At 55.1% G+C, this 26,122-nt stretch overlaps 3 protein-coding genes across 8 annotated transcripts in view; 2 read left to right on the top strand and 1 right to left on the bottom strand.

Annotated features, from left to right (window-relative positions):
• The first annotated feature begins 1,947 nt into the window (after positions 1-1,947).
• On the top strand, positions 1,948-4,672 carry KLF1 (KLF transcription factor 1). The gene is made up of 3 exons (XM_054464186.1): positions 1,948-2,034; positions 2,953-3,778; positions 4,034-4,672. Exons 1-3 carry the CDS (start codon positions 1,948-1,950, stop codon positions 4,207-4,209), a joined length of 1,089 nt encoding a protein of 362 aa, XP_054320161.1. The 3' UTR covers positions 4,210-4,672.
• Positions 4,673-7,547: 2,875 nt separating this feature from the next.
• DNASE2 (deoxyribonuclease 2, lysosomal) lies at positions 7,548-13,841 on the top strand. 2 transcript variants are annotated; one of them, XM_054464183.2, is made up of 6 exons: positions 7,559-7,809; positions 7,947-8,127; positions 8,219-8,297; positions 10,577-10,741; positions 10,832-11,029; positions 12,692-13,841. In XM_054464183.2, the coding sequence occupies exons 1-6, from the start codon at positions 7,724-7,726 to the stop codon at positions 13,063-13,065; spliced, it is 1,083 nt and encodes a 360-aa protein (XP_054320158.1). In that variant the 5' UTR covers positions 7,559-7,723; the 3' UTR covers positions 13,066-13,841. The 2 variants fall into 2 exon arrangements, with proteins under 2 accessions (XP_054320160.1, XP_054320158.1); XM_054464185.2 differs by lacking the exon at positions 10,577-10,741 and having other exon boundaries at positions 7,548-7,809.
• Positions 13,842-14,095: 254 nt separating this feature from the next.
• Positions 14,096-26,122, bottom strand: part of MAST1 (microtubule associated serine/threonine kinase 1) — a 40,881-nt gene continuing 28,854 nt past the window's right edge. Inside the window, exons 13-26 of one of the 5 annotated variants that reach the window (XM_054464128.2) lie at positions 24,094-24,232; positions 23,861-23,993; positions 23,558-23,723; positions 23,224-23,325; positions 22,940-23,062; positions 22,279-22,388; positions 21,386-21,564; positions 21,061-21,308; positions 20,187-20,393; positions 19,739-19,968; positions 18,091-18,213; positions 17,865-18,001; positions 15,540-15,730; positions 14,096-15,442 (exon numbers count right to left, since the gene is read on the bottom strand). In XM_054464128.2, coding sequence (XP_054320103.1) covers positions 14,181-15,442; positions 15,540-15,730; positions 17,865-18,001; positions 18,091-18,213; positions 19,739-19,968; positions 20,187-20,393; positions 21,061-21,308; positions 21,386-21,564; positions 22,279-22,388; positions 22,940-23,062; positions 23,224-23,325; positions 23,558-23,723; positions 23,861-23,993; positions 24,094-24,232 — 3,350 coding nt within the window. In that variant the 3' untranslated portion in view covers positions 14,096-14,180. The other 4 variants (XM_054464129.2, XM_054464130.2, XM_054464132.2 and 1 more) reach the window with 4 other exon arrangements.

Genomic DNA, 26,122 nt, shown 5'->3' with positions numbered 1-26,122 from the left:
ATGGGATCTTGCTATGTTGCCCAAGCTGATCTCGAACTCCTGGGCTCGAGCATTCCTCCTACCTTGGCCTCCCAAAGTGCTGGGGCTGCAGGCATGAGCCACTACTCACTGCTCCCAGCCTGTTTTGTTTTTGTTTTTTAGAGACAGAGTCTCACTCTGTAGCCCAGGCTGGAGTGCAGTGGCGTGATCTTGGCTCACTGCAACCTCTGCCTCCCAGGCTCAAGTGATTCTTGTGCCTCAGCCTCCCGGGTACCTGGGATTAGAGGCGTATGCCACCATCCCCGGCCTATTTTTGTATTTTTAGTAGAGACAGGGTTTCACTGTGTTGGCCAGGCTGGTCTCGAACTCCTGGCCTCAGGTGATCTGCCTGCCTCGGCCTCCCAAAGTGCTGGGATTACTAGAGTGAGCCACTGCGCCTGGCCCACGCCTCCAAGTTTCAACCAGTTCTCCAGCTCAGCCTCCCAAATAGCTGGGATTACAAGCATGTGCCACAATGCCCAGCTAATTTTTGTATTTTTAGCAGAGAGAGGGCTTCACCATGTTGGCCAGTCTGGTCTCGAACTCCTGACCTCAAGTGATCTCCCCACCTTGGCTTCCCAAAGTGCTGGGGTTACAGGTGTGAGCCACTGCACCTGGCCTTGTTTTTGTTTGTGTCACCCAGGTTGATCTGCCAGGAATAAAGATGGCCACCCAACTTTTTTTTTTTTTTCAGCGATGGAGTCTTGCTTTCTGTCCCACAGGCTGGACTGCAATGGTGTGATTATAGTTCAGTGCCGCCCCGACCTTCTGGGCTCAGGCAATCTTCCCACCTCAGCCTCCTGAGTAGCTGGGACTATGGGCATGCACCACCACTCACAGCTTTTTGTTGGAGAGATCGGTTCTATGTTGCCCAAGCTGGTCTTGAAATCCTGGCGTCAAGTGATCCTCCTGCTTCAGTCTTCCAATGAGTGACTATGAGTTATGTGTCTGTAATACGTATCCATGTCCCCTTCCCAGGCTCCCAGGGCACCAGAGTGGAGGTTCCTGTTGTAGAAACTCAGATCCTCTCCTCATGTTGGGCAGAATCAAGGAGCAGCCAGGCCCAGAGCCAGGGTACTGGTCTCCAGCAGGTCAGGTACTGCCTGTGGCTTGATCCAGTGGTCCTATCCCACCCAGGAGGAGAGAGGGTCACTTTTCCCTTGGCTGCCCCCATCGCACTAAAGCAGCTGGCACTGAACTAGCCTCCATGCAGTCCCATGCAGTGCCACCCAAGGGTCCCCAGTAGACAATGGTGGGCCAGTTGGCAGGGGCTTCCTCCTGCTGCAGGGCTGAGACCCTGGGAGGTCCTAATCCAGGCAAATTGAACGCCAGGCTAATTCTAAGACCCAACCCCCAGCCCTCCCCTTCACCGGAGGACAGAGCTCTAGCTGGTCTGGGCCCCCACCTGATAGCAGCCTCCAACGTCTGGGGTGTCTGATAATGCTTGGCAGGGAGCTTGTGCCAAGTCCCGCCATCGGCACGGTTATTGCTGTTTATTGGGGAGGGGGAGGGCTGCGGAGCCTCAATCAGGGGGACAGGGGGTCCCACAGCTTCTTCCCAGAATACACTTTCTGCCTTTTCCAGGAAAGTAAACTGAGGGAAGACCCCCAAGTCTCTCCTTCTTTGGAGACCCAATGTCTGTTTTTACCCAGCACCTGGACCCTCAAACCCTGAACCCCTCAACCCTTGATATTTGACTTGGCTTTGGACACAGGGTTAGTCTTTAACCCCAGCCCCAGACAGGCCAATGTGAAGTTTGTGCCCCAGAAACAGTGACTACACCCGCCTTGCCTTGCCTCGCCTTATCAGAGGCTGCAGCCAATCAGCTAAGGACAGAGAGGAGCCCTCAAAGGGGCTATCACAGCCTCAGAGTTCACGAGGCAGCCGAGGAAGAGGAGGCTTGAGGCCCAGGGTGGGCACCAGCCAGTCATGGCCACAGCCGAGACCGCCTTGCCCTCCATCAGCACACTGACCGCCCTGGGCCCCTTCCTGGACACACAGGATGACTTCCTCAAGGTGGGGCCTAGAAAGTGGGGTCTAGGTGGGCTGGCTGGAATCCAGGGCCACGGTCACAGATCTTGGGGTCCAGACCTGCATCTTGACCTGAAATCAAGAGACTTAACCAGGACTGAGGTACGCTCAGTCCAGGTGAGGGGACCTCAGCTTAGTCTGGCAGGGGGTGAGGAGGGTGGTCTAGGGGTTTGAGGTTCTAAGTGTGATCTATTTCGGTAATAGGAAATGAAGGTAGCCTGGGCAACATGGTGAAACCCTATCTCTACAAAAAATAACAAAAACATTAGCCAGGCATGGGGGCGTGTGCCTGTAGTCCCAGGTACTCCATAGACTGATGCAGGAGGATCATTAGAGCCCAGGAGATTAAGGATATAGTGAGCTGCACCACTGCATTCCAGCCTGGGCAAAGGAGTAAGACCCTATCTCAAGAAAAAAAAAAAAAAAAAAAAAAAAGGAACGAGATCTAGGCTCACAGACAATCTTCCGGATATCAGCGGGAAATGATGAATGTGTCTGGGGGACATCCAAAATTTCGGAATTAATCTTGTTTTGGGAGACAGGGAAGGAGAGGGATGTTCTGGGGGGGGGAACTAAGTCAAGGCTGGCATCCTCTCCCCCGTCCCCCGCCAGTTTTCTATCTCCAGCAGCTCTACTACCCCTTCCCCCATCCCCGAGTGTGGTTCCAGATAGTGGAAGTCTTATCTCCCGTCTCCAGCCAGACCTGATCGGCTTCTGTCCCTGGAGCTGGGGGGGAGGGGGGAGAGGGGCGGCTAGAGGGGCAGTGTTGGGGAAGTGGGACAGACAGACAGGCAAACAAGACCCCTTTCCAAAGCCTCTGCGTCAGAGTGTCCAGCCCGCGATGTCCCTAGGCAGGGCACCCCAGTGTCCACCGAACCTCGAGCTGCCTGCTCCCTCCCGCAGTGGTGGCGCTCCGAAGAGGCGCAGGATATGGGCCCGGGTCCTCCTGACCCCACGGAGCCGCCCCTCCACGTGAAGTCTGAGGACCAGCCCGGGGAGGAGGAGGACGATGAGAGGGGCGCGGACGCCACCTGGGACCTGGATCTCCTCCTCACCAACTTCTCGGGCCCGGAGCCGGGTGGCGCGCCCCAGACCTGCGCTCTGGCGCCCAGCGAGGCCCCCGGGGCGCAATATCCGCCGCCGCCCGAGACTCTGGGCGCATATGCTGGCGGCCCGGGGCTGGTGGCTGGGCTCTTGGGTTCAGAGGATCACTCGGGTTGGGTGCGCCCTGCCCTGCGAGCCCCGACTCCCGACGCCTTCGTGGGCCCAGCCCTGGCTCCAGCCCCGGCCCCCGAGCCCAAGGCGCTGGCGCTGCAACCGGTGTACCCGGGACCCGGCGCAGGCTCCTCGGGTGGCTACTTCCCGCGGACCGGGCTTTCAGTGCCTGCGGCGTCGGGCGCCCCCTACGGGCTGCTGTCCGGGTACTCCGCGATGTACCCGGCGCCTCAGTACCAAGGGCACTTCCAGCTCTTCCGCGGGCTCCAGGGACCCGCACCCGGTCCCGCCACGTCCCCCTCCTTCCTGAGTTGTTTGGGACCCGGGACGGTGGGCACTGGACTCGGGAGGACTGCAGAGGATCCAGGTGTGATAGCCGAGGCCGCGCCATCCAAGCGCGGCCGACGTTCGTGGGCGCGCAAGAGGCAGGCAGCGCACACGTGCGTGCACCCGGGTTGCGGCAAGAGCTACACCAAGAGCTCCCACCTGAAGGCGCATCTGCGCACGCACACAGGTGAGGGGGCGGGACCCGGACATGAGAAAGGGCGTGGCACCCGCTGTAGTTACAGGGGAAGAAGGGTTGCAGAGGGCGGGACTTGGACTTGGCTGGCCTCTGAGAGTGAGTGCCTCCTTAAATTGTGTGCCCTAGGGGCCTCACTTTGTTCATCCTAGTCCCAGCCCAGGCAAAGTAAAGGGGTGTGGCCAGATGCAGGGGACCCGGGGACATGACTGGGCTGACAGTGGCGCTTATGGCTTCCTTGTCCCCTAGGGGAGAAGCCATACGCCTGCACGTGGGAAGGCTGCGGCTGGAGATTCGCGCGCTCGGACGAACTGACCCGCCACTACCGGAAACACACGGGGCAGCGCCCCTTCCGCTGCCAGCTCTGCCCACGTGCTTTTTCGCGCTCTGACCACCTGGCCTTGCACATGAAACGCCACCTTTGAGCCCTGCCCTGGCACTTGGACTCTCCTGAGGATTGGGGATGGGACAAGAAGCCTGTTTGGTGGTCTCTTCACACGGACGCGCGTGACACAATACTGGGTGGTTTTCCCACAAATGGACCCTCTCCTGGACTCGCGGTCCCAAAGATCCACCCAAATATCAAACACGGACCCATAGACAGCCCTGGGGGAGCCCCTTACGGAAAATCCGACAAGCCTTCAGCCACAGGGAGCCACACAGAGATGTCCAAACTGTCAGGCAAACCCAGTGAGACAGACCGCCAAATAAATGGACTCAGTGGACACTCAGACCAGCTCCCAGATGGCCCTGGACAGCAGGAGAGGGTGTGGGATGAGGCTTCCCAGAGACCCTGGGTTTAGAAAGTGGCTCCTGAAGGTCCCTTATTGTGGCTGATATTAACTGTCAATGGTTATGGGTCCTATAAAAATGCCCCTCCCAGATAAAGCTTCAGCGTTGGCCTGAATTTTGGGTTTTGGAGGCTGGAAGATGGCAGGAGGCTGTAAACCTAGAGGTCATATTAGAGGGCCTTACACACCCTCATCTCCTAAACTACAGTGACACCCCTCAACTCCAACAAGCCCCCTTGGGCACTGCAGGCCTTGCTGTCCTCTCTTTTCCCACCCAGTTCAGGCTACACCGTCCTTGTCTTCTGCCTTGAACCCTGCGGACATTGACAGCAAACATCTCCCCGGATTTAAGAGTCCACAGCCTATGACTGCCCAGGGGGTTCATCTTGCCCACTGTCCAGATAGAGCCAATTTATCAAGACAGAGGGATTGCAGTAGAGACAGAGTTTAATCCACATACAGCCAGCTAAATGGGAGATGGGAGTTTTATTACTTGAATCAGCCTCCCTGAAAATTCAGAGGCTAGGGTTATTCAAGAACAGTTTGGTGGGTAGGAGGGCTAGGGAATGGGTGCCTTGATGCAATCCTGGGGCTGTGAAAAACAGTTGCTGAGTCAGCTTCTGGGTGGGGACCACAGAGTCGCTAGTCTGGGTGGAGTCATCCAGTTGTCAGACATGCAAAAAGCCTAAAAATACCTCTAAAAAGGCCAGTGTTAGGTTTTACAATAGTCATGTTATTTGCAGGAATAACTGCGGAAGTTGCAAACCTTGTGACCTCCAGAATAATGGCTGGCCATCTTTGTTTTTGTTTTTGAGATGGAGTCTTGCTCTTGCCCAGGCTGGAGTGCAGTGGTTCCATCTTGGCTCACTGCAACCTCTGCCTCCTGGGTTCAAGTGATTCTCCTGTGTCAGCCTAACAGGTAGCTAGGATTACAGGCACATGCCACCATGCCCGGCTAATTTTTGTATTTTTAGAAGAGACGGGGTTTCGAAATGTTGGCCAGGCTGGTTTCGAAATCCTCACCTCAGGTAATCCGCCGGCTTCGGCCTCTCAAAGTGCTGGGATTACAGGCGTGAGGCACCGCACCCGGCCGGAATAATGGCTGGTCATAATTTAACTACTACAACCACATTTTAGCAGAATTCAGGCTCCTCTCATCCTCCTAACCTAGTGCCCTTTCATTATTTCTACAAAGGCAGTTTAGTTTGGGGAAGGGCTATTATCATTTAAGCTATAAACTAAATTCCTCCCAGAATTAGCTTGGGGCCGGGCATGGTGGCTCCCTCTTTAATCCCAGCAATTTGGCAGGCCGAGGCGGGCAGATCACTTGAGCCCAGGAGTTTGACACCAGCCTGAGCCCCAAGGTGAAACCCCATCTCTACCAAAAATGGCGAAACCCAGTCTCTACCAAAAATACAAAAATTAGCTGGGCATGTGGCACATGCCTGTAATCCCAGCTACTCAGGAAGCTGAGGCAGGAGGATCGCTTGAACCTAGGAGGTGGATGTTGCAGTGAGCTGAGATCACACCACTGGACTCCAGCCTGGGTGACAGAGTGAGACAACGTGTCAAAAAAAAAAGCTAGTTTGGCTCCACACCCAGGAATGACCAAGCAAGGGCAGTTTGGAGATTAAAGGCAAGATGGAGTTGGTTAGATCAGAGCTCTTTCACTGACATAATTTTCTGTCATAATTTTTGCAAAGGGAGTTTCAAGCCAGTACTCAGATTCCCATAGCCCTTTGGAATCTGCCATGTGATCATGGATCACCTGCCATGATCCTTTGAGGCTGAGGTGGGAGAATCACTTGAACCCAGGAGTTCCAGAGCAGCCTGGACAACATAGTGAGACCCTCATCTCTGCAATGAACAATTATCTGGGTGTGGTGGCACAGGCCTGTAGTACCAGCTACCTGGGAGGATCTCTTGAGCCCAGTAGGTTGAGGCTGCAGTGAACCGTGATGGAGTCACTGCATTCTAGCCTGGGTGAGAAACCATTATCCTGTCTCAAAACGACAAAAAACAGACATACAGTCACCTCTTTCCTAGCTCAGGGGATCCTGGAGAAAACGTGCAGAATGAAAAAGGGGAGTCCGGGTGGGGTGGATTACACGTCTGTAATTCCAGCACTTTGGGAGGCAAGGCAGGTGGATCCCTTGAGCTCAGGAGTTCAGCCTGAGCCACATGGTGAAACTGTGTTTCCAAAAAAACTACAAAAATTAGCTGGGAATAGTGGCATGTGCCTGTGATCCCAGCTACTTGAGAGGCTGAGGTGAGAGGATCACTTGAGCTGGGGAGGCAGAGGTTGCAGTGAGCCAAGACTGCGCCACTGCACTCCGGCCTGGGCAACAGAGCGAGATATTGTCTGGAAAAAAAAAAAAAAAGGAAGGGAAAAAAAAAAAAAGAAAAAGGGGAAGATCCACTGGAACACAAACGCTTCTTAAGGGGCATGGTGGCTCACTTCTGTAATCTCGGCACTTTCGGGGGCCGAGGCTGGTGGATCACGAGGTCAGGAGTTCGAGACCAGCCTAGTCAACATGGAAAAACCCCGTTTCTACTAAAACTACAAAAATTAGCCGGGCGTGGGGTGGGGCGTCTGTAATCCCAGCTACTCGGGAGGCTGAGGCAGGATAATCGCTTTAATCAAGAAGGCGGAGGTTGCAGTGAAGCGAGATCGTGCCATTGCACCCCAGCCTGGGCGACAAGAGTGAAACTCCGTCTCAAAAAAAAAAAAAAAAAAAAGAGGAAGAAGAACAAAGGTCACAAGAGTTGGACACAGGTTGTAGGGCTGGAATAAAAAATAAAATCAAACTTGTGCCTGATCCAGAAACCCGGGCGGGAGTTGGGTCAGACAGAAGAGCGTGGGCTGGGATTAGCTACCACGAAAAGGAACGGTGGTCAGGCTCCAGGAGACGCTGGAGTGCCGGGCCCGTCGTGGGCGTGGTCTGGGCAGACTCCGGGCTGCCTCTTGCCTCTCCTAAACGCAGCGTCGCGTCGCGGGGGAGGAGTCTCTACCCTCGTGATGTCCCTGCGCCGGTTCCCAGGCAAGTTTAGGGAAGTGAAAGGCGTCAGGTGCCAGTCCTGGCCTCTGTTGTAACCCAGCACCCCGCAGTCCCGACACAGATTCCTGGATCTCAGCTCCATAGCAGCGATGATCCCGCTGCTTCTGGCAGCGCTGCTGTGCGTCCCCGCCGGGGCCCTGAGCTGCTACGGGGACTCCGGGCAGCCTGTAGACTGGTGAGTGCGCAGCGGGGGGCCTACCATCGCCCCGGGGTCCGGCTGGGGTCACTCGACCGGGATGCCTACCTCCTCGGGGAACCCTGGGGTGCCTTCTCTTCCCTCTCTCCTATTTCTGTGCATTCTCCGACCTCCAGGTTCGTGGTCTACAAGCTGCCAGCTCTTAGAGGGTCCGGGGAGGCGGCGCAGAGAGGGCTGCAGTACAAGTATCTGGACGAGAGCTCCGGAGGCTGGCGGGACGGCAGGGGACTCATCAACAGCCCGGAGGGGGCCGTGGGCCGAAGCCTGCAGCCGCTGTACCGGAGCAACACCAGCCAGGTGAAGGGGGCCCCGGGCCAACTAGGGGCGAAACTCTAGGGCCGCCCTGCCTGGGAGGAATTTCACGATGCTTCCGTTTATCCGCCCCCAGCTCGCCTTCCTGCTCTACAATGACCAACCGCCTCAATCCAGCAAGGCTCAGGACTCTTCCATGCATGGGCACACGAAGGGTGAGGCCTGGATTGGGGGCTGGGGAGAGACTCGGGTCCCATTTTTCCAAGTTAACCCCTGACGTGCATGGGGTGGTCGGGGAGATCTGCACTGTCAGACCCTGGGCATCTATTCCCCCCAACTTTTTTTTTTTCTTTTTTTATTTTCTTTTTTTTTTGAGACGGTGGGAGTTGGCTCTGTCACCCAAGCTGGAGTGCAGTGGCACAATCTTGGCTCACTGCAATCTCTGCCTCTGGGGTTGAAGCAATTCTCCTGTCTCAGCCTCCCAAGTAGCTGGTATTAAAGGCGCGCCATCACACCAGGCTAATTTTTATATTTTTAGTACAGACGAGGTTTCACCATGTTGGCTAGGCTGGTCTCGAACTCCTGTGATCTACCTCAAGTGATCTACCTGCCTTGGCCTCCCAAAGTGCTGGGATTACAGGAATGAGCCACCCTGTCCAGCCGAGTTCCTATGTATTTTTCCAAGCTAACCCCTGACCTCCATAGAGGGGTGGGAGATCTCCCCTGTCAGACCTTGGGCATCTATTTCCCCCATTTTATTTTCTTTTAGACAAGGTCTCACCCAGAGTCACCTAGGCTGGAGTGCAGTATCACAGCTCACTGCAGCCTTGACCTCCCAGGGCTCAGGTGATCCTCCTACCTCAGCCTCCCAAGTACTGGGCCTGCCAGTACCCCCCACCACGCCTGGCTTTTTTTTTTTTTTTTTGTGGCGACACTCTCTCCATCACCCAGGCTGGAGTTCGGTGGTGCAATCTCAGCTCACTGCAATCTCCGTCTCCCCAGTTCAAGCGATTCTTCTGCCTCAGCCTCTGGAGTAGCTGGGATTACAGGTGTGTGCCACCACGCCCGGCTAAATTTTGTATTTTTTAGTAGAGATGGGGTTTTACCAGGTTGGACAGACTGATCTCGAACTCCTGACCTCAGGTGATCCACCTGCCTCAGCCTCCCAAAGTGCTGGGATTACAGGTGTAAGCCACCACACCTGGCCTACTTTTTGTATTTTTGTAGAGTGGGGTTTTGCCATGTTGCCCAGGCTGGTCTCGAAGTCCTGGTTCAAGCAATCCACCCACCTTGGCCTCTTAATGTACTGCGATTACCGGCATGAGCTGCCACACCTGGCCTGTTTCCTTACCTTATATTAATCTTGGCATTATTCTGGACTATAAGAGTTTATGCCTGCAAAAACTTAGCTCAGCCGTGGTTCTAACACTGCTGGCACCCTCTCTAAGCCCCGCTGCAAACTGAGGGTGTTCCTGGTTGCAGATGAGCTTGCTAGGAGGCCTGGAGCAATACCCTCTAATTGCCTTTTTTTTGTTTTTTGAGAGGGAGTTTTGCTCTTGTTACCCAGGCTGGAGTACAATGGTGCAATCTCGGCTCACTGCAACCTCCGCCTCGTGGGTTCAAGCGATTCTCCTGCATCAGCCTCCCTAGTAGCTGGGATTACAGGCATGCACCACCATGCCTGGCTAATGTTGTGTTTTTAGTAGAGATGAGGTTTCTCCATGTTGGCCAGGCTGGTCTTGAACCCCCGACCTCAGGTGATCCGCCCTCCTCGGCTTCCCAAAGTGCTGGGATTACACTCCGCAGGGCCTGCCTTCTTTTTTTACATTTTTATTTATTTATTTATTTATTTACTTACTTACTTACTTACTTATGTTTGAGATGAAATTTTGTTCTGTGGCCCAGGCTGGAGTACAGCGGTGGATCTCAGCTCCCTGCAACCTCCGCCTCCCAGGTTCAATCAATTCTCCCGCCTCGGCCTCCTGAGTAGCTGGGATTACAGGCATCCACCACCACGCCCAGCTAATTTTTGTATTTTTTTTTTTTTTTTTGAGACAGAGTCTCGCTCTGTCACCCAGGCTGGCGTGCAGTGGCGCGATCTCTGCTCACTGCAACCTCCCCCTCCCGGATTCATGCCATTCTCCTGCCTCAGCCTCCCGAGTAGCTGGGACTACAGGTGCCTGCCACCACACCACGCTAATTTTTTGTATTTTTAGTAGAGACAAGGTTTCACCATGTTAGCCAGGATGGTCTCGATCTCCTGACCTTGTGATCCACCCGCCTCGGCCTCCTAAAGTGCTGGGATTACAGGCGTGAGCCATCATGCCCGGCCTAATTTTTGTATTTTTAGTAGAGATGGGGTTTCACCATGTTGGCCAGGCTGATTTCTAACTCCTGACCTCAGGTAATCTGTCTGTCTCGGTCTCCCAAAGTGCTGGGATTACAGGCGGGAGCCACTGTGCCCGACCTCCTCTAATGCCTTCTTTTGGTCCAGGTGTCCTGCTCCTCGACCACGATGGGGGCTTCTGGCTGGTCCACAGTGTACCTAACTTCCCTCCACCGGCCTCCTCTGCTGCATACAGCTGGCCTCATAGCGCCTGTACCTATGGGCAGACCCTGCTCTGTGTGTCTTTTCCCTTCGCTCAGTTCTCGAAGATTGGTGAGTGGAGTCAGGGACACAGGATGAGTCCTGGGTTTACTGACCAGAACCTGGAACGATCTTGCATTTCCTCCTCCCGTTGTCCTCCAGGCAAACAGCTGACCTACACCTACCCCTTGGTCTATAACTACCAGCTGGAAGGGATCTTTGCCCAGGAATTCCCCGACTTGGAGAATGTGGTCAAGGGCCACCACGTTAGCCGAGAACCCTGGAAGAGCAGCATCACACTCACATCCCAGGCCGGGGCTGTTTTCCAGAGCTTTGCCAAGTTCAGCAAATTTGGAGATGGTGAGTCTCAAGGTTGAGGGTTGGAGAGCTCCTTCTCTGCAGACGGGGTGACTGGTGTGGCCATGGCTGAGTTCGAGTCACGGGTGGAGACCAGGTCTGTCTGGGAGCTATAATCACATGATCAGTGAACAGACCTGGGTTCAAACCCTGGGTTCTTGCTGTGTGATGTATAATTTCACCTGAGCCTCGGTCTACTCATCTGAAAACTGGGCATACTGACATCTACTTAAAAAATTGTGAATGAAGTGGTTGCATGTAAGTCATTTGGGCGCCAGAGGTGGTGCCTCACTCCTGTAATCCCAGTTACTTGGAAGGCTGAGGCAGGAGGATCATTTGAAGACGGGCGTCCAAGACAAGCCTGGGAAACATAGCAAGACCTCATCTCTACAAAATTAAAAATTAGCCAGGCAACTTGGGAGGCTGAGGCAGGAGGATAAATTGAGCCCAGAGTTTCAGACTGCAGTGAGCTATGATGACTCCACTGCACTCCAGCCTGGGCGACAGAGCAAGACCCTGTCTTTATTTAAAAATAAATAAATAGGCTGGGTGCAGTGGCTCATGCCTGTAATCCCAGCACTTTGGGAGGCCAAGGTGGGCGGATCACAAGGTCAGGAGATCGAGACCATCCTGGCTAACATGGTGAAACCCTGTCTCTACTAAAAGTACAAAAATTAGCTGGGCGTGGTGGCGGGCGCCTGTAGTCCCAGTTACTCAGGAGGCTGAGGCAGGAGAATGGTGTGAACCCGGAAGGCAGAGCTTACAGTGAGCCAAGATCATGCCACTGCACTCCAGCCTGGGTGACAGAGTGAGACTCTGTCTCAAAATAAGTAAGTAAATAAATAAATAAATACAAATAAATAGGCCAGGCACAGTGGCTCACACCTGTAATCCCAGTCGAGGCAGGAGGATCGCTTGAGCCCAGGAGTTTGAGACCAGCCTGGGCAACATAGCGGGACCCCATCTCTACAAAAAAAATTTTAATTAGTGGGGCATAGTGGCACACACGTGTAGTCCCCGCTACTCAGGAGGCTGAGGTGGGAGAATAGCTTGAGCCCAGGAGGTCGAGGCTGCAAGTGAGTCGTGATCCTGCCACTACACTCCATTTGGGGAGTCAGAATGAGACCTAGTCTCAAAATAAATAAGTTAATAAATTAAAAACACTTAGGGCCGGACGCGGTGGCTCGCCTGTAATCCCAACATTTTGGGAGACCAAGGCGGGTGGATCACTTGAGCCCAGGAGTTCAAGACCAGTCTGGCCAACGTGGTGAAACTCCATCTCTACTAAAAATACAAAAATTAGCTGGGCATGGTGGAGGGCGCCAGCTGATTACGTGGTCAGGAGTTTGAGACCAGCCTGGCCAACATGGTGAAACCCTATCTCTACTAAAAATACAAAAATTAGCCGGGCGTGGTGGTGGGCACCTGTAATCCCAGCTACTCGGAGGCTGAGGCAGGAGAATCACTTGAACCTCGGAGGCAGAGTTTGCAATGAGCCTAGATTGCACCAATGCACTCTAGCCTGGGCGACAGAGCAAGACTCCATGTCAAAAAAAAAAAAAAAAAAAAGGAAATATGGAAACTGAGCTGAGAGAGGGAAAGTGGACTAGGGACTCCCTAGCAGTGGCCTTGACCCTACCTGTACCCTCTCTCCATCCTTTGCAGACCTGTACTCCGGCTGGTTGGCGGCAGCCCTTGGTGCCAACCTGCAGGTCCAGTTCTGGCACAAAACTGTAGGCATCCTGCCCTCCAACTGCTCGGATATCTGGCAGGTTCTGAATGTGAACCAGATAGCTTTCCCTGGACCAGCCGGCCCAAGCTTCAACAGCACAGAGGACCACTCCAAATGGTGCGTGTCCCCAGAAGGGCCCTGGACCTGTGTGGGTGACATGAATCGGAACCAGGGAGAGGAGCAACGGGGTGGGGGCACACTGTGTGCCCAGCTGCCAGCCCTCTGGAAGGCCTTCCAGCCGCTGGTGAAGAACTACCAGCCCTGTAATGGCATGGCCAGGAAGCCCAGCAGAGCTTATAAGATCTAACCCTTATGGCCAGGTGCAGTGGCTCACGTATGTAATGCCAGCACTTTGGGAAGCCAAGGAGGGAGGATCACTTGAACTCAGGAATTTGAGACCAGCCTGGGCTACATAGTGAGACTACATCGCTACTAGAACTTAAAAAAAAGTTAGCTGGGCGTGGTGATAAATGCCTGTAGTCCCAGCCACTGAAGCCAGAGGATCAATTGAACCAGGGAGATCACGGTCACAGTGAACTATGATTACGCCAACCTGGGTCACATAGCAAGACTGTTTCAAAAAAAAAAGGGGGGTGTGGCGGGCGGGCACAATGGCTCACATCTGTAACCCCAGCACTTTGGGAGGCTGAAATGGGCGGATCACTTGAGGTCAGGAGTTCGAGACCAGCCTGGCCAACATGGTGAAACCCCATATCCATTAAAAATATTTAAAAATTAGCCAGGCATGGTGGCATGCATCTGTGGTCCTAGCTACTCGGGAGGCTGAGGCAGGAGAATCGCTTGAACTCGGGAGGCAGAGGTTGTTGTGAGCTGAGATAACGCCATGGCACTTCAGCCTGGGTGATAGAATGAGACTCCGTATCAAAAAAAAAAAAAAAAAAATCTAAGGGCTCAGGAACCAGTTTGGACTTGATTTTGAATCCCAGTTCATCCCCTTCCTAGCTGTATGACCTTGATTGTGTGCCTTAACCGCTCTGTGACACAGTCTACCTGTCTGCAAAATGGGAAACATAATACCTGCCATCAGGATTGTTGAGGAGTAAATAAATGGAAATTGGTGGACGAGGCTGTTAACCTTTTCTTCAGGTGGGCACTGGGACACAAGAGCGTCGCAGCATCAATTCTCCCCCTAAAGGTTTGGGGGCAGTTGGTGCAGAGGTGAGACCAGAAGTAGGACCACAAGAGGTGTCTATCCAAAATTCCCTCCATTCTCCATGGTAACCAGAACTGGAGTCCCACCTCCCAAAAAGCACCTGGGCATGGGGTTGGGGTCGTGTGATGTCTCGCCTTGCCTGGAGAGGAGTGAGCCCCAGAAAACTCACGCAGCACGGACGCACTTTATTTATATGTGTACATATGTATACAGGCGGCTGTACAGCGCGGGGCCGATGTCCCCCTTGGCTATGGTCCCGGGGGTGCGGGACTGGACACTCCTTTTTTGGTCAGGCCTGCTGGGGGCATAGCTTCAGCAGGGCACCGGGAGGTCAGCCCCACTTGAGGCTTGGTACCCGAGCCCAAGAGGGATGCGGGTGGGACTGGGGTCACTGCACTGCTGGGTGCACTGCACTTCGCTGGGGCTAGGGAGGGTGTCTGGGGCTCCGGGGAGAGCTTTGGGGAGGCGGGCTTGGAGCGAGGCCCGCTCAGCGTGGTGCGCTCCTCCACCACCTCCAACACCCAGCGCTCCCGGCCCCGGGGGGCCTCGGGCACGGAAGGCGCCAGGGGTGCGGGTTCCTGCAACCCCTTGGAGTCCGCGCCCAGAGGCTGAGGCACCACAGCCTTAGCCCCGGGCCGCGCAGGCTCTACGACAATGGGTACCAGGGGTGTGCCCGCCTCGCCAGAGCTGCTGCGCCGGCCCGTCTCGTGTTCCTGCACCGGGCTCAGCGCCGCCTTGGCCACAGCCCTGGCCATCCCGCCAGTGCCATCCTCCGTCTGCACGCTCTGATGCCGCGTGCAGCCGACGTCCCGCTCCAGGGTCCGGCCACCGGGGGTCGTCGCGCGGGGTGGGGTGCACGCCTCGGCGCCCCCCGGGGATTCCTTCTCCTTGCTCGACACTGGTGGCCTGGAGGCACCCTCGGGCAGCAACGGGTCCGCGCCCAGGCTCAAAGGTGACTCCTGTCGGCCCAGGCGGCGGACGGCGACCTGCCGGGGCGCGCCAGGGCCCTCGACTGGGGGCGTCTCACCGTCGGACTCGGCAAGGCTATGCAGCGCCAGCTCGCCATGGAAGTCCTTGCGGAAATCCGGGTGGCCCACCTCGAGGCTGTGTTTGCGCAGCGCGCCCTTCTTGTCCGCACTCAAGGAGGCTCCCAGCTTCTCAGCCGACTGCACGCGCTTGAGGAGCGGCGAGCGAGGGGGCTCGGCACTCTTGGGGCGCGGGCGCACGACGGGAGGCGATGAGTGCAGTTTGGCCGGGAAGCTCTGCGTAGTGTGCGAGCTGCCCACCGTGTGGCCCGGCAGTGGCGGCGGTGATGCCTGCGTGGGGGACGGCGTGTGTGCCAGCGGCGATAGAGGGATGTTGCCAGCCGACTTGCATCGCGCAGAGCGGTACTGGCGATGGAGCTTTGGCGACAGTCCGTGCAGCGTGCTGGGCCGAATGTGGTGCGACGCCGACGACGCAGGCGAGTTGGGCGTGCTTGATGCTGGGGAGCTGCTCTGGGATGAGGCGCCTGCGGGAGACGGGAGGTGAAGCGAGTGAGTACAGCCCGAGCACCAGCCAGGCCACCCCGCGCTGCTCGGTCCCCGCGCAGGTGCAGGAGGTAATACCTAGGTAGGCGGAGTCAGGCGTGGAGCGGTAGCTGTGCGTGGGCGAGCGCGCCGGCAGCCCGTGCGTAGGCGAGCCCGGGAGACTATCGCTGGATGACAGCGAGCGGTTCAGCGACGACAGCGAGCGGCTAGTATGCAGCAGGTTCGACTGCTTCGTGATCTTCCGGAAGAGGGAGCTGCGCTTCTTGCTGCTGGACAGGGAGGGGCCAAGCGTCCTTGACCTGGACGCCAGAGCTCAGGGCTCCGCCCATTTCACGGCCTCACAACGGTAACCACTCACCCCTTCTGGCCCTTCCCTCTCCAGCTACAACCCACCTATCAAGACAAAGAACTTCCTTTAGCTCAGTGCTGCTTGGCTCCTCCCACTTCAGTCCCCACCCACCCCCTTTGGCCACTGCTAGTCCAAGCTAGAAACAAGAATCCAAACAAAACCAACCTATTATGCCCCGCCCACCTCTCTAGCTCCTCCCTCTTCCACTACAACCCACCTATCAAGATAGAACTTCCTTTAGCTCCTCCTACTTCAGGCCCCGCCCAACTTTAGGCCACTCCCAATTCTGGCTACAAACACTCATCCAAACAAAACCAACTTTTTTTTTTTTTTTTTTGAGACGAAGTTTCGCTCTTGTCGCCCGGGCTGGAGTGCAATGACACGATCTCGGCTCACTGCAACCTCTACCTCCCGGGTTCAAGCGATTATCGTGCTTCAGCCTCGTGAGTAGCCTCCTGAGTAGGTGGGACTACAGGAGTGAGCCACCACTCCCAGCTAATTTTTGTATTTTTAGTAGAGATGGGGTTTCACCATGTTGGTCAGGCTGGTCTCGAACTCCTGACCTCAGGTGAGCCACCCACCTCGGCCTCCCAAAGTGCTGGGATTACAGGCGTGAACCACCTCGCCCGGCCAAAAACAACCTCTTCTAGTCCTGCCCACCCCTCTAGTCCCTCTGTCTTTCACTACAACCCACCTGTCAAGACAGAACTTCCCTTAACTCAGTGCTGCTTGGCTCCTCCCTCCTCCCACTTCAGGTCCCGCCCAACCTTTTGGCCACTCCCAGTCCAGGCTAGAAACACATCCAAACAAAACCAACTTGGTCCCACCTGCGTCTAGTCCCTCCTCTTCCACTACAACCCACCTATAAGAGTGGGAAGAAATGTATTTAACTCAACCCCGACTGGCTCCTCTCACCCAAATCCCTGTACTTGTCTGGGCCAAACTCACTGATCAAAACTGAATACTAAAAAAAAAAAAAGAATACTCCTCTGGCCCCACCCACCTCCCACCTAGCTCCTCCTATCTATAAGGGAAGATAGGATTTCAGTTGGCTGAACCTTGCCTGGCATGCTCATTCCAGATAGACATTTCTTATTCTAGCCTTTCCCAGTTCTGTCTAAACACATCTAACAGGATAGGACCATCTCCTGGACCCCCACCGTCTCTGGACATCTCCCTTTCCAGATCACATCTCCTGGGCCTGCCTATATGTGCAAGACCCTCCTACAATGCTTTTCTCTGATCCTAGAAACTTGGCACAGCTTCCATTCTTGGCTCCTTCCACTTTTACAGCCCCTCTTTTTTTTTTTTTTTGAAATAGAGTCTAGCTCTGTTGTCACAGCTGGACTGCAGTGGTGAGATCATAGCCCACTGCAGCCTCGACCTCCCAGGCTCAAGCAATCCTCCACTTCAGCCTCCGAGTACCTGAGACCACAGGTGTGTGCCACCAAACCCAGCTAGTTTTTAAAACTTTTTGTAGAGACGGGGTCTCTCTATATTGCCCCTAATCTTGACTCCTGGGCTCAAGTGATCCTTCTGCCTCAGCCTCCCAAAGTGCTGTGATTACAGGTGTGAGTCATCCCAGCCCCTATTTTTTTGTTGTTGTTTGTTTGTTTGTTTGAGACGGAGTCTCACTCTGTTGCCTAGGTTGGAGTGCAGTAGCACAATCTTGGCTCACTGCAACATCCACCTCCCGGGTTCAAGGGATTCTTCTGCCTCAGCCTCCTAAGTAGCTGGGACTACAGGCGAGCACCACCATGCCAGGCTAATTTTTGTATTTTTAGTAGAGATGGGGTTTCACCATATTGCCCAGGCTGGTCTCGAACTCCTGACCTCGTGATCTGCCCGTCTCGGCCTCCCAAAGTCCTGGGGTTACAGGCGTGAGCCACCGTGCCCAGCCCGCAGCCCCTCTTAATTGTCCTCTTCCCTTTGCTTGTTGGTCATTTGTTCCCGCCACCTTTCCCGTGCTCTTCCCTTCTCCATCCTCATCTGTGCCCCTCCCGCCTGAGTTCCACCCACTGCCCAAAGACCAGGCTGTTTACGGCTGTGCCCACCTCTCCTGGCCCTCCTTGGCGGAGGGTCGCTTGTTCCTCCGAGCCATTTTAGCCTTGTAGCTGCTGCGCCTTGCGGGACCAATGCGGATAGAGGTATTTTCGAAGGGCGTTGTGGTCACTGCTACCTTGTTGCCACTCTGGGGGAAGAATGGGGGAAAATGCTCTGCTAGGGGCTGCTCAGGCCTCCCCCACCCTCCACCCAGGGTGCCTCCTTCCATGCACTCACCTTAAGGATCAGCTCCACGACCTCAGGATGCACCATGCCATGCACAGGCTCCCCGTTCACGTGGGTGATGAGGTCCCCAGCACAGAGTCCTGCCTCTTGGGCTGGGCCTCCTTCCTCCACGTGCTGGGAAAAGAGCATCCCATAGGGACACGGTTAGTGGGATTGGTAACAAGGAAAGCTCCTAAACTTATATGCAGGACACTTAGCTCTGCATGCATTAGAATCCTCATAACACCTTGTGAAATATTAATTATTCCTCCCCCCACATTTTTTTTTTTTTGGACGGAGTCTCACTCTGTCACCCAGGCTGGAGTGCTGTGGCACAATCCTGGCTCACAGCAACACCCGCCTCCCAGGTTCAAGCGATTCTCCTGCCTCAGCCTCCCAAGTAGCTGGGATTACAGACATGCGCCACTACCTCCGGTTAATTTTTTTTTTTTTTTTTGAGACGGAGTCTTTCGCTCTGTCACCCAGGCTGGAGTGCAGTGGTGCGATGTCGGCTCACTGCAAGCTCCGCCTCCCGGGTTCACGCGATTCTGCTGTCTCAGCCTCCTGAGTAGCTGGGATTACAGGCATCCGCCACCACGCCTGGCTAATTTTTTTTGTATTTTTAGTAGAGATGGGTTTTCACCATGTTGGTCAGGCTGGTCTCGAACTCCTGACCTCGTGATCCACCCACCTCGGCCTCCCAAAGTGCTGGGATTACAGGCGTGAGCCACTGCGCCTGGCCAATTTTTTTTTTTTTTTTTTTTTTTTTTTTTTTGAGACGGAGTCTTGCTCTGTCGCCCAGGCTAGAGTGCAGTGGTGCAATCTCGGCTCACTGCAAGCTCCGCCTCCCGGGTTCAAGCGATTCTCCTGCCTCAGCCTCCTGAGTAGCTGGGACTACAGGCGCCCACCACCATGTCCAGCTAATTTTTTGTATTTTTAGTAGAGAGGCGGTTTCACCGTGTTAGCCAGGATGGTCTCGATCTCCTGACCTCATGATCCACCCGCCTTGGCCTCCCAAAGTGCCAGGATTACAGCCACCGCGCCCGGCGCAATTTTTGTATTTTTAATAGAGACAGGGTTTCACCATATTGGCCAGGCTAGTCTCAAACTCCTGACCTCCAGTGATCTGCCCACCTCAGCCTCCCGAAGTGCTGGGATTACAGGCGTGAGCCACTGCGCCTGGCCTATTCTCCCCATTTTGCAGATGAAGAAACAGTCTCGGCCAGGCGCCGTGGCTCACGCCTGTAATCCCAGCACTTTGGGAGGCCGAGGTGGGTGAATCACGAGGTCAAGAGATTGAGACCACCCTAGCCAACATGGTGAAACCCCGTCTCTACTAAAAATACACAAATTAGGTGCGCGTGGTGTCGCGCGCCTGTCTGTAGTCCCAGCTACTCGGAAGGTTGAGGCAGGAGAATGGCTTGAACTTAGGAGGCGGAGGTTGCAGTGGGCCGAGATTGTGCCACTGCACTCCAGCCTGGCGACAGAATGAGTCTCCGCCTAAAATAAAAAAGTAAAAGAAAAAAGAAACAGGTTCAGAGAGGGAAGAGGCATAGAGGGTCACAGAGGTGTCTCACCCAGGCTAACTGGTTTGAGCTGAAGGGGCCTTTTCCCCACCATCCTCCACTCTGTGATGGAGACTCCACCCATGAGTACTCACCCAGACAATGTGGTGGACACTATAGACATCCGTGTCACCCATGTAGACACGGATGGCACGCAGTGTGAAGCCATACTTCTTGCCCGAGCGCTGGATGGTGATGGGGGAGCGGAGCCCACTGACAGCTGGCGAGTAGTCCCGGCTGGGTGAGGAGTCCCGTGAGGATGGGTTGGAGGACAGAGATCGTGGAGACATGGGACTAGCAAGGGGTGAGCTTCCATGTGGGTCCACTACAGACACACAACCATGGTCAGAAATCAGAACCAAGAAGATACACATCTCCCTGTATCTGCTCCTCCCTCCTCCCAAGTCAAAGTGGCAGAGCAGCCTCTCATTGGTCCAGCCTGAAGCCAATCACGGTGGACAGGGAAAATGCAGCATTTTCATTGGTCTGTCCTGCCTCAAATGGGGGGCAGCCCCTCCCCTGCCAAGTGGGGCCCAGCATTACCTGCAGGAATCATGACAGATAAGGCAGTGGCTGAGGCTGATTTGATGACTTTGCCCCCAGTTCGAGAAGGCCTCTTCTCTACTGCCGCATCCCCCGACATCTGCTGGTGCCGCGCCCGGCGCAGAACCAAGTCATTGGTAGCCCTTGGGCCTGATGCGTCCCCATCCTTTGAGGGTGGGCAGAGGTCACCTGGGCGTGGGCGGTCAGCTGCAACAGAAAGCAGGTGTGTTAGGAATCAGTCCAAGGCCGGGGATTTCCCACATACTGTTTCCCTGCCTGGATGCTCTTCCCACTTTTTACCCCTGATGGATGGTGAGTTTCATCTGAGCAGGTAACCTGCATGCCGCACTGCTCCTCATATAGAGACATAGTCTGTATCGGTCTTTATCACTGACTGACCATGGCATTGGGGTGTTTCTAATGTTAAGAATCCCAAATTGGTCTGGGCGCGGTGGCTCATGACTGTAACCCCAGCACTTTGGTAGGCCAAGGAAGGCAGATCACTTGAGGTCAGGAGTTCGAGACCAGCTTTGCCAACATGATGAAACCCCGTCTCTACTAAAAATACAAAAATTAGCTGGGGGTGGTGGCACGCGCCTGTAATCCCAGCTACTCGGGAGGCTGAGGTGCGAGAACCACTTGAACTTGGGAGGTGGAGTTTGCAGTGAGCCGAGATCACGCCACTGCTCTCTAGCCTGGGTGATGGAGTGAGACTCTGTCTCAAAAAAAAAAAAAAAAAAAAAAAAAATCCCAAATTGCAATATGAATAGGACCTGAGATATTTCATAAACAGCACCAGGCTCGTGGAATGCTCACTATATGACCAGTAGGACATTGGGGAAGATTGGGGAAGGCAGCACGATAGGGCACTCACTGGCCTCGGATTCCCCGGCGCTGGAGGTGCCTTCCCCATGAGTCTCCTCTTTGGGGGCCCGTGCATACAGGGAGCCCGGGGGGTCGGAGCTGGGCCGGGGAGGCCTGCGCAGCCGGGCCTCATCCTCGTCCTCTTGGGGGGCGCTGAAGCGGCTGGGCTCCAGCAGCGCCGAGAAACGGCGGCGGGCGCCCAACGGGGGACTGGCCTCTCCCTCTAGGAAACTGGCCTCGGACGCGGAGAATCGCTTGCTGCACGGAGGGGGCGTGGTTAGGGAAGACACGCCCCCTTCGACCCCGCCCCCAAACTCCGCCATTCCCCTGCTCACATCTCCGGAGAGCCCCCTCTCCAGGTCTTCTCACGCAGGGTCAGGCCGCCCAGCCCCTCCCGCTTGCCGGCCACCTTCTCCTCGGGGCCCTTAGTGCTCGGCTCCCGCTTGCTGCTCCCTGCAGCTGCTACTGGGGTCTTGGGCTCGTGCTGCGACAGCTGCTCCATGCTGCTATACACCTGTAGGTGGTGGTGGGAGGCAAGTCCAGCCCGGGTTCCACTTTCACTCCGGAGCTAATCAGCTTCCTGGCAGTGGATCCCCCGCAAAGCGCACTCCACCCTCCGAGGCCTGGCTCCGCCCAATTGTGCATGATCCGCCAACCTACAATTCTTCAGTTCAGGCCCCACCCCACAAAGTTAGGCCCTGCGTTTTACTCTAGGCTCTGCCCCTACGATGCCCTGACCAATCTGCTCTCTACACAGCCCCATCTTCCCAGCAACCCCCTTAATTTATGTCTCCTTAGCCCAGGCTAGGCCCTGCACCCCTCTACAAGTTGCTTCTCAAAGCAAGGCCTATGGCTTCTCTGCCTGTTATTAGAAAAAATAAAAATAAATAAATAAATGCAAGACTTCGCTGGGCTTTACTCCGCCTTCGCTGCTGGCCTCATTCCCACGTCCTGACCCCCCCCCCCAACCCAGACCTAGCCCCGCCCCACCATGGCCTCAATCTGCACAACTGTCCTGATTCCTGTTAGATTCCACTCAATGTCAAAGGCCCGTCCCATAGACTCCCGAACCTGCCTGTCGCGTGGCCTTACCACTTTCCGGACTCCCGCCCCATCAATAACTTCCCGCTCCTGAGACCTTGGGCACCAAGGAACCTGTTTCTCACTGTCTCTCCAAGCCCTATCCCTCCCAGGGTCTCGCCCTGTCCCACACCCAGCCTTGGCCCACCTTGCTGAAGCGCGGAGAGCAGGAAGAGAACTGGCGGATTTCCACGGGCTCCTCCTCCGTCGTGTCATCCTCGTCATAGGAGTTCACGTGGTGATACCTGTCTGAGCGGGCTGGGGAGGGGGTATGGGCTGTGACTGCGGGTACGGGTTTCCTCCTCATATCACATCCCCACAGGAGCCCAGTCCTGGTTCAAGCCGGGTTTACAAGTCTTCAGGTCAGGCCACGCCCCTGCCTCATTGGTGTATTTAATTTAGGCTCCGCTCCCAGGCAAGGTCCTTGTCCCATTCTCAGTGGCACCGTCTAGCCCCGCCTCCAAAGAGGCCACGCCCCACCTACAGTGCTCTGCACCCCGGCATCACCCCGGGCCATTCTGAGCGCTAGTACCTCTCTCTAGTTCAGTTCCAGGCCCACACTCACAACTCACCCCAGTTCACGCCCCACACCTACCCCAATCTCAGGTTCTTACCTACATTTCAGCCTGAGCCCCGCCCGTATGTCAGCCCCGCCCCACTTGGCCCCGCCCCCACCAAAATACCACCTTCGCACCTAGGCATCACATCTTGGTACTTAGCCGGGCCCTATCCCAGGCTTTACTTACCCCAGGGTCCCTTTTCCCGGATCCCACCCCTCGACCCAGGCCGTGCCTGGTGTCCCAGCTCACTGTCAAAGTAGCTAGTGTCATCTTCCGACTCTAGGTGGGGGATGAACTCGGCCTTCTGCCTCAGCAGCCCTGTCCAGTCCAGGTCTCGAAAGAAACTGTGCTGCTTCACCTCAAAAGCGCCGCCTGGGACGGAAGGGATTCCAGCCACAGCTGATGGCCAACCCAGCAGCCCAGCCCCGCCCCCCATGTCTTCCGCCCCGGGGCCACAGCACAGGCTGGGCTTGGGGTTTTGGAGTCCTGCTCTCTAATAGTGGGCCCTCAGCTCCTCTGCATGGCAGACTTACCTGCCCCAAGCCTGACCAGAGGGTTGGTCTGCAGGAGGCTGGATATGAGGAGTTGGGCCTCTGTAGGTAGGGCCTCATCCCCCTCGGGCCACAGGATGTCATCTGCAAAACAAAACGGAACTTAGGGGCAGTTTTTGTTGTTGTTGTTTGGAGACAGGATCTCACTGTGTCACCTAGCTGGAGTGCAGTGGCACGATCATGGCTCACTGCAGCCTTGACCTCCTGGGTGCAAGCGATCCTCTGGGGGGTCCCTTTTGAAGTCCCTGGAACCCTGGGCCTGTCCATCTCTCCGTGCACACCACATCCTGCCCCTGTGCGCTGCAAAGCCACGTACCACTGATGACCTGTCCAAATAGCTCCTCTGGTGTGTCTCCGAAGAAGGGCACACAGCCCACCAGGAACTCGTAGAGGATGATCCCCATGGCCCACCAGTCCACTGGCTTGCCGTAGCCTTGACGCAGGATGACCTCGGGGGCGATGTACTCTGGGGTCCCACACACCTGGGGGCAGGCTGTCAGCCCACGCCCTGGCCACAGGAGGGCCCTCGAGGGAGAGCTGTGCCCCCCACCAGGCCCTGGGTTCCCGAGGTCCTGCAGGGTCACTCCACCCGCAGCGACCCCCATGCCCGCACACACACCTGTTTGTCCAGGAACTCCCGGGCGTCCTTCTCGATATGGCCTTCATATAAGTTGGTGGTGAGGCTCATGAGCCCCATCTTGGAGAGGCCGAAATCCGTGAGCTTGATGTGACCCATGGAGGTGATAAGGAGGCTGTAGGCACAGGCGGGGGTCTCAGGGATGAGGCCCGTCCATTCTGCTTCCTGGCCTCCCGAGGGGCAGAGAGGGAGTGATGGGAAAGATCAAAGCTCACTTGTCAGGCTTGAGGTCGCGGTGCACGATGCCATAGTTGTGCAAATACTCCAGGGCTAGCACCGTCTCGGCGAAGTACATGCGGGCCATCTCTACGGGCAGCGCTCCAATATTCTTCAGCAAGGTGGCACAGTCGCCGCCTGCGGGCCAGGAAATGGGCCCATGTAAAGAGGGAGGCATTCCTCCCTCTGGACATGCACCATAGCACCAACTTCTCATGTTATGTTGTACCCAATTTACAGATAAGGGAAACTGAGGCTCTGAGAGGGGCCTCCCTCCCTCCAGGTCCTCTACTGGGTTCTTCTTGTCCTCTTAGCCATCCTCCAAAGTTGGTGTCATCAGCTCATCTTACACACAAAGGGATGGAGACTCAAAGAGAGGATGGGTCATGCAGGTAGTTGTTGGTGGAGGTGACATTTAGTTGGGGAACAAAGGCTACCCACTTATCGACTGCATCTGGAAGCACAGCCCTCTATCTCCTGGTGTCTGAACCTTGGAGCTGGGAGCCTTAGAAGCAGATTCTTGGCCTTCACCAGATTTTTTTTTTTTTTTTTGAGACAGGGTCTTACTCCATTGCCCAGGCTAGAATGTGGTCGCAAGATCACAGCTCACTGCATCCTCAACCTCCTGGCTCAAGCAATCCTCCTGCTTCAGCCTCCTGAGTAGCTGGGACTACAGATGTGAGCCACCACGCCCTGTTGATTTTAAAAAAATTGTTCAAGGCCGGGCATGGTAGCTCATGCCTGAAATCCCAGCACTTTGGGAGGCCAAGGCGGGTGGATCACTTGAGGTCAGGAGTTCGAGACCAGCCTGGTCAACATGGTGAAAACCCATCTCTAAAAAAAAAATACTAAAGCTAGCCTGGCTTGTTGGCAGACGCCTGCAATCCCAGCTACTCGGGAGACTAAGGCAGGAGAATGGCTTGAACCTGGGAGGCAGAGGTTGCAGAGATCCAAGATCACGCCACTGCAGTCCAAACTGGGTGACAGAGCAAGACTCCGTCTCAAAAAAAAAAAAAAAAAAAAAAAATTTTTTGTAGAAACGGAGTTTCATTGTGTTGCCCAAGCTGGTCTCCAACTCCTAGGTTCAAAGGATCCTCCTGCCTCAGCTTCCCAAAGTGTTGGCCACTGCACCCGCCCCTCTGCCAGATTTACTGTAAATGACATTGGTATTTCAGTCTCTCAATATCTATTTCCTTTTTATCCTACAAAGGCTAGATTTCCTTCCAGGTGCAGCAACTGGGCCAGTATGTAACCCAAGTTGCTCCAGTGAGTCAGCCCTTGGAATTTTCACTCTTTTCCTGTAAGAATTGCTAAGCTCATAGAATGTAAGCTGAGATCTGCTAGATGGCAAACTTGTTACATGAGGGCTTGTCTAGAAGGAAGCCCACATGTGGGAGTACAGAGCCAAGAGATGGAGAGGTTCCTGATGAATGGTTTGAGCACCTAGATCCAGCCATTCCTGAAGGTAACATTGGTTTTTCAATCACCAATGACCAAGAAAGCTAATAGATTTCTTTCTTTTTTCTGTTCTCTTTCTGCGAGATTTTGCGGGGTTTCAGGAACTCTCTGAGGATGGGGCCCAGGAATCTGCATTTGAGCACATCTATTGTGCACTCAGACCCACCATAGAGATACTGATTTGGCCACCTTCTCTCCTCCTCCTCTGCAATGACCCTGAACTACAGCAGTCATCTACCTCCTAGTCTCCTTATTCTGCTCTGTCCACAGGAGCCAAATGGATTTTCTTTTCTTAATTTTTTTCTTTTTCTTTTTTTTTTAGTCAGAGTCTGGCTCTGTCACCCAGGTAAGAGTGCAGTGGCTCCATCTCGGCTCACTGCAACCTCCGCTCACTCACCGCCCCCAGGTTCAAGTGATTCTTGTTCCTCAGCTGACCGAGTAGCTGGGATGATAGGCGTGTACCACCACTCTTGGCTAATTTTTGTAATTTTAGTAGAAACAGGGTTTCATTGGCTGGGCACAGTGGCTCACGCCTGTAATCCCAACACTTTGGGAAGCCAAGGCAGGCGC

Source organism: Pongo pygmaeus, chromosome 20, assembly GCF_028885625.2.
Source record: "Pongo pygmaeus isolate AG05252 chromosome 20, NHGRI_mPonPyg2-v2.0_pri, whole genome shotgun sequence".
Classification (NCBI taxonomy): domain Eukaryota; kingdom Metazoa; phylum Chordata; class Mammalia; order Primates; family Hominidae; genus Pongo; species Pongo pygmaeus.
Note: the sequence above shows the minus strand (reverse complement) of the source record. Positions and strands in the feature narration are given on the sequence as shown.